At 52.1% G+C, this 7,277-nt stretch overlaps 1 protein-coding gene across 1 annotated transcript in view; it reads left to right on the forward strand.

The window, feature by feature from the left end:
• Window positions 1-6,917, forward strand: part of LOC308175505 (transducin-like enhancer protein 1) — a gene marked incomplete at its 5' end in the record, with an annotated part of 21,899 nt that extends 14,982 nt beyond the window's left edge. Inside the window, 8 exon segments of the mRNA XM_080551164.1 lie at window positions 1-178; window positions 526-602; window positions 1,158-1,407; window positions 1,790-2,037; window positions 4,572-4,719; window positions 5,560-5,710; window positions 6,103-6,179; window positions 6,706-6,917. The exon segment at window positions 1-178 is cut by the window's left edge and continues 13 nt beyond it. Coding sequence (XP_080407290.1) covers window positions 1-178; window positions 526-602; window positions 1,158-1,407; window positions 1,790-2,037; window positions 4,572-4,719; window positions 5,560-5,710; window positions 6,103-6,179; window positions 6,706-6,813 — 1,237 coding nt within the window. The 3' untranslated portion in view covers window positions 6,814-6,917.
• Window positions 6,918-7,277: the final 360 nt, after the last annotated feature.

Raw genomic sequence — 7,277 nt, forward strand, 5'->3', positions numbered from 1 at the left:
GACCCCCCTTGCGGTGCCGGGGCCGTACCCGGGGCCGTTCGCCATGCTGCCCCACGCGGGGCTGAACGGGGACCTGGCAGGGGCCTCGGCTGCAGCCTACGCCGGCCTGCACAACATGTCCCCGCAGATGAGCGCCGCCGCCGCCGCCGCAGTGGCCGCATACGGACGCTCCCCGATGGTGTGTGTGTGTGTGTGTGTGTGGGTGTGTGTGGGGGGGGGAGGGGGGGGTGTGTGTGTGTCGGGGGGGCTGTGTGTGTGTGTGTGGGTGTGGGTGTGTGGGGGGGGGGGGGGGGGGGGGGGGGTGATGTGGGGGGGTGTTTGTTGGTGTATATATGTGTGTGTGTCTGTGTGTCTGTGTCCGTGGTTGGCTGTGTGTGTGTGTCTGTGTGTGTGTCTGTGTGTGTGTGTGTGTGTGTGTGCGTGTGTGTGTGTTTGTGTGTGTTGCCCATGGCTTTTTATGAGTATGTGTGTGTACTCATCCCTGTGTGTGTGTGTGTGTGTGTGTGTGTGTGTGTCCTCCCTCAGGTGGGCTTTGACCCCCATCCTCATATGAGAGTCCCTGGAATGCCCCCCAACCTGTCAGGCATCCCTGGAGGGAAACCGTGAGTACCGTGTGTGTGTGTGTTTGAGAGAGTGTGTGTGAGTGCAAGTGCGTGCAGCAGTGTTTGACTGAATGAACATGGCCATGACAGTTAAAGAAGTTATACATTCATAATTGATTATTGTGTTATTTATTAACGATTACATTTTCCACCTCTCCTCCCATCCCCCCCTCCTCCTGTCCTCTGCTTCATCCTCTTTCTCTGTCATCTTCCTCCTCCTCTTCATCATCCTCTTTTTCCTCCTCCTTCTCTTCCACCTCTACCTCTTCATTCTCCTCTTCCGCTTCATCCCCCACCTCCACCACCCTCCCCCTCCTCTTCTCCCACCTCTCCACCCTCCCCCTTTTCTTCTCCCCCCTCCTCTTCTCCGACCTCCCCCTCCACTCCAACTCCCCCCCTGCCTCCACCTCTACCTCTCCATCTCCCTCACCACCTATCCTCCCTCCACCTACCTCCTCTTCTCCCTCCCCCACTCTCCACCCCCTCTCCCCCACTCCCATCACCTCCACCCCCCTCCTCTTCCACCCCTCACCTCCCCCTCCTCCCCCCCTCCAGAGCCTACTCCTTCCACGTGAGTGCGGACGGTCAGATGCAGCCGGTGCCGTTCCCCCCCGACGCCCTGGTGGGCCCCGGCATCCCGCGCCACGCCCGCCAGATCAACACCCTCAGCCACGGGGAGGTGGTCTGCGCCGTAACCATTAGCAACCCCACCCGCCACGTCTACACGGGGGGCAAGGGCTGCGTGAAGGTCTGGGACATCAGTCACCCCGGCAACAAGAGCCCCGTGTCCCAGCTGGACTGTCTGGTGAGGAAGGGGGAGGGGAGGGGAGGGAGGGGAGGAGGAGAGGAGGGGGAGGGAGGTGTGGGTGTGTCTGTGTGTCTGTGTCTGCGTGGGTGGATGTGTGTGTGTGTGTGTCTGTGTGTGCGCTGTTCTTGCCCCCCGCCACATTACCAGCCAATAGGATCCTGCAGGCTTTCTCTGATGTCATATGATGTTGTGTCAGCGCCAATCTTAACTTACAAAATATAATAACTGTCTGTGTCTGTGTCTGTGTGTGTCTGTCTGTCTGTGTGTCTTGTGTGCGTCTGTCTGTCTGTGTGTGTGCGTGCATCTGTGTGTGCGTGTGTCTGTCTGTCTGTCTGTGCGTGTGTGTGTGTGTGTGTGTGTGTGCGTCTGCGTCTCTCAGAACCGGGACAACTACATCCGGTCGTGCCGGCTGCTCCCTGACGGCCGCACGCTGATCGTGGGGGGCGAGGCCAGCACGCTGTCCATCTGGGACCTGGCCACGCCCACCCCGCGCATCAAGGCGGAGCTCACCTCCTCCGCCCCCGCCTGCTACGCCCTGGCCATCTCCCCCGACTCCAAGGTCTGCTTCTCCTGCTGCAGCGACGGGAACATCGCCGTCTGGGACCTCCACAACCAGACCCTCGTCAGGTACGCAACTAGAGATTTATTATTTGCCTTTTAGCTCCGGACCTGGGGTGATGGGGCCTTTTCAGCCGCAGCCCCGTCCCTCCCGAACGCCCTCCCCAACCACATCAGACAGGCCAACACCCTGCCAACATTTAAACAGGCCCTCAAGACCCACCTCTTCAAGCTTGCCTTCACCAGTTAACCCTCCCCCTCCCTTCCCATGTGTCCCCAGCACTACCTTAATTCGATCTTACTCGATCTTTTCAGTTTGTAAAGCGTCTTTGAGTGTCTAGAAAAGTGCTATATAATTATATATTATTATTATTATTATTATTATTATTATATATTGAATGCCACAGCGTATTTGAGTATTGTTGCTGACCATGTGCATCCCTTCATGGCCACAATGTACCCATCTTCTAATGGCTACTCACAGCATGATTAATGCACCATGTCACAAAGCAAAAGTCGTTTCAAACTGGTTTCATGAACATGTCAATGAGTTCAGTGGCCTTCCCAGTCAATGGCTCAACATCTGCCATAAGCATGATAAAGCCCTGTGTCACAAAGCTAGTGTTCTGTGTGTGTATGACCCACCTGTGTTGGTGCAGTGTATATAAAGTGTTTGACGACGTCTATAAGCTATGTATTATGTGTGTTTGACTGTATAAGCTATGTTTTATGTGTGTGTGTGTGTGTGTGTGTGTGTGTGTGTGTGTGTGTGTGTGTGTGTGTGTGTGTGTGAGAGCTCTCTCTTTTGGTTCATGTGTTTGACTGTATAAGCTATGTAAATGGTAAAAGGACTGACTTATAATTGCACCTTATTACAAAGCGCTTTACAATGGCCTCTCATTCACACATTCACACGCACATTCACACAACAATGGCGGCAATCTACCATGCAAGGCGCCGGCCTTCTCATTGGGAGCAATTTGGGGTTCAGTGTCCAAGGACACCTTGAAATCTGCCGGCCTCGCGATCTCAAAAAATATCATGGAAAAGTTCAATATATTCAAAAAGTTAAACTTTCATATATTCTAGATACATTACACATAAATATTATAAATATTGCAAGCTTTTTTATTTGAATGTTGATGAAAAAATCCAGTATCAAAAATAGTATTACATAAGACCAATCAAAAAAAGGATTTATAATACAGAAATGTCGACCTTCTGAAAAGTATGTTCATTTATGCACTCATTTCTTGGTCGGGGCGCCTTTTGCACGAAATACTGCATCAATGCGCATGGAGGCACCCAGTGGCAAATGTTACATTTAATTCGGAAATCAAGACCCAGAGTCTGGAGGAAGAGCGGAGAGGCACAGAATCCAAGTTGCTTGAAGTCCAGTGTGACGTTTCTACAGTCAGCGATGATTTGGGGTGCCATGTCATCTGCTGGTGTTGGTCCACTGTGTTTTATCAAGCCCAGAGTCAACACTTCATGCTTCTGTCTGCTGAGAAGCTTTATGGAGATGCTGATTTCATTTTCCATCAGGACTTGGCACCTGCCCACAGTGCCAAAACTACTAGTAACTGGTTTAATTACCATGGTAGTACTGTGCTTGGTTGGCCAGCCAACTCACCTGACCCTGAACCCCAGAGAGAATCTATGAGGTATTGTCAGGAGGAAGATGAGAGGCACCAGACCCAACAATGCAAACGGGCTGAAGGCCTCTGTCAACGCAACCTGGGCTTCCATAACACCTCAGCAGTGTCACAGGCTGATTGCCTCCATGCGCATTGATGCAGTAACTCGTGCGAAAGGCGCCCCGACCAAGTATTGAGTGAATAAATGAACATACTTTTTTAGAAGGTCGACTATGCTCGATGATTTCTGTATTATAAATTCTTTTTTTCTTTTTTTGATTGGTCTTATGTAATACTCTAATACTTTGAGATACTGTATTTTAGATTTTCGTGAGCTGTAAGCCGTAATAATCAACATGAAAACAAAAAAGACGTGAGATATTTCACATTGTGTAATGTATATAGAATATGTGAAAGTTTCACTTTTTGAATTAAATTACGGAAAATAATTAACTTTTCTACGATATTCGTGTTTTTTTGCATGTGTGTCTGTACGTGTGTCCATGTGTTTGACTGTGTAAGCTATGTCTTATATGTGTGTGTGTGTGTGTGTTTGAGTGTTTGACTGTATAAGCTATGTCGTGTATGTGTGTGTGTGTGTGTGTGTGTGTGTGTGTGTGTGTTAGCTCTGTGTGTGTTCATGTGTTTGACTATGCCACCTGTGTTTGTATAGGCATTAACCTGTGTGTGTGTGTGTGTGTGTGTATGCACGTGTGTCTGCCTGTGTGTGTGTGTGTGTGTGTGTGTGTGTGTGTGCGTGTGTGCGCGCGCGCGTGTGTGTGTGTGTGCGTGTGTGTGTATGTATGTACGTGTGTATGCCTGTGTGTATGCATGTGTGTATGCATGTGTGTCTGCGTGTCTATGCACGTTGTATGCCTGTGCGTGTGTGTGTGTGTGTGCATGCGTGTGCGTGTGCATGTGTGTGTGTGTGTGTATGTGTGTGTGTATGTGCGTGTGTGTGAGCAGACAGTTCCAGGGCCACACAGACGGGGCCAGCTGCATAGACATCTCCAACGACGGCACCAAGCTGTGGACGGGCGGCCTGGACAACACCGTCCGCTCCTGGGACCTGAGGGAGGGCCGGCAGCTACAGCAGCACGACTTCACCTCCCAGGTACACACACACACACACACACACACACACACACACACACAAGAACGCTGCATTCGTTCGGTACACACACGCAAACCGAACCGATGTACCATTCCACCTCTAGAATACGTGTAGTGTTCCAGTACGTTCCACCCCTGGTGTCATCACAGATCAGAGTCTCATGTGGAAACAGACAGAACAACAGGAGGCTAACAGGTTTAATATTTTAGATATTAGCTTCACACTCAGGTGTGAAGGGGAGAGAGGGAGGCTGTGAAGAGAAGAGGTAGCGTTGTAGTGGCATGTGTGTGTGTGTGTGTGTGTGTGTGTGTGTGTTATTTCCAGGGTATTACACACAGCTGCGTGCTCAGCTAGCAGAGATGCTATTGAAACAACACACTCTGGAGGGGACCGCTGGAGATCAGCAGCTGGTCTCTCTCTCTCCCTCTCTCCCTCTCTCTCTCCTCTCTCTCTCTCTCTCTCTCTCTCTCTCTCTCTCTCTCTCTCTCTCTCTCTCTCTCTCTCTCTCTCTCTCTCTCTCTCTCTCTCTCTCTCTCTCTCTCTCTCTCTCTCTCTCTCTCTCTCCCTGTCTCTCTCTGGGATACTATCTCTGTCACGCACAGGGGTATGCATGCATGCACACGCATAAAGGAGTTCACACACACACACACACACACACACAAAGGTACATATACACACACACACACACACACACACACACACAGGAGTCCACACACACACAGGAGTCCACACACACACAGGAGTCCACATACAAACACACACAGAAGTCCACATACATACAAACACACACAGAAGTCCACACACACACAGCACACAGGCTGACGTTGTCCCCCCCCTCAGATCTTCTCCCTGGGGTACTGTCCCACGGGGGAGTGGCTGGCCGTGGGCATGGAGAGCAGCAACGTGGAGGTCCTCCACGTCACCAAGCCTGACAAGTACCAGCTGCACCTCCATGAGAGCTGCGTGCTCTCCCTGCAGTTCGCCTCCTGTGGTGAGAATACCCTCTACCTCTCCTCTGTCTCCCCTCTACCTCCCCCTCTACTGCCCTCTACTACCCCTCTACTTCCCCCTCTACCTCTCCTCTGCTCCTCTCTACCTCCCCTCTGTCTCACCTCTACCTCCCCTCTACTGCCCTCTACTACCCCTCTACTTTCCCCTCTACCTCTCCTCTGCTCCCCTCTGTCTCCCCCGCTACCTCCCCTCTGTCTCCCCCTCCTCTGCTCCCCTCTACCTCCGCCTGTACCTCCCCTACGCTACCCCTTTACCTCCATCATGCCTTCTCTCTCTCTCTCTCTCTCTCGTCCTTGACGTCCTCTCTCTCTCTCTCTCTCTCTCCCTCTCCCACTCTCATCCTTCATGCCCTCTCTCTCTCTCTGTCTCCAGGTAAATGGTTTGTGAGTACAGGGAAGGACAACCTCCTGAACGCATGGAGGACGCCCTACGGAGCCAGTATATTCCAGGTACGTTAACTCTATCGGTACACCCCAGTATGGAAGCTACTCCACCATTCCTCCGCTAGAACACCTGATGACCTTCTGCTCTGACCAACGTGTTATTGATCCTGTCTCAACACTGCAGTTAAGCTCTCACTAATCTCTCTCTCTCTCACTCACTACTCCCTCCCTCTCTCCCCTCTCCCTATCTTTCTCTCTCTCCTACATCTCCCATATATCTCTCTCTCCCCTTCTCTCTCTCCCATATGTCCCATATCTCTCCCTCTCCCTCTGTCTCTCTCCCCTCTCTCCCTATCTTTCTCTCTCTCCCATATCTCCCATATTGCTCCCTCTCTCTCTCCTCCTGTCTTCTCTCTCTCTCCCCCATATCTCCCGCTACCCCTGTCTCCCCTCTCTCTCTCTCTCTCTCTCTCTCTCTCTCTCTCTCTCTCTCTCTCTCTCTCCCTATCTTTCTCTCTCTCTCCCATATCTCTCCCACTCCCGCTACCCCTGTCTCCCCTCTCTCTTCCCCCCCCCCCCCCCCCCCCTCCAGTCTAAGGAGTCGTCCTCGGTGTTGAGCTGTGACATCTCTGTGGATGATAAGTACATCGTGACCGGCTCAGGAGACAAGAAGGCCACAGTCTACGAGGTCATCTACTAGAGGCTGTCCTGAGGTCAGACCCTGACCCATCCTGATCCACCAAACGGGGCTTCACACAGTCTTAACAGCCGACCTGGGATCAGATCCTGACCCATCCTGATCCACCAAACGGGGCTTCACACAGTCTTAACAGCCGACCTGGGATCAGATCCTGACCCATCCTGATCCACCAAACGGGGCTTCAACACAGTCTTAACAACTGACCTGGGGTCAGATCCTGACCCATCCTGATCCACCAAACGGGGCTTCAACACAGTCTTAACAGCTGACCTGGGATCAGATCCTGACCCATCCTGATCCACCAAACGGGGCTTCACACAGTCTTAACAGCTGACCTGGGGTCAGAACTGGACCAACAGGACTTTACACTCACGACCAAGGGGCTGAGCCCCCCCCCCAGAACCAGGATGGATGGAGAGATGGACGGACGGACGGATGGATGGGTGGAAAGAAAGATAAGGATG

This window comes from Nansenia antarctica (genome assembly GCF_963989245.1).
Source record: "Nansenia antarctica genome assembly, contig: SCAFFOLD_292, whole genome shotgun sequence".
Lineage (NCBI taxonomy): Eukaryota > Metazoa > Chordata > Actinopteri > Argentiniformes > Microstomatidae > Nansenia > Nansenia antarctica.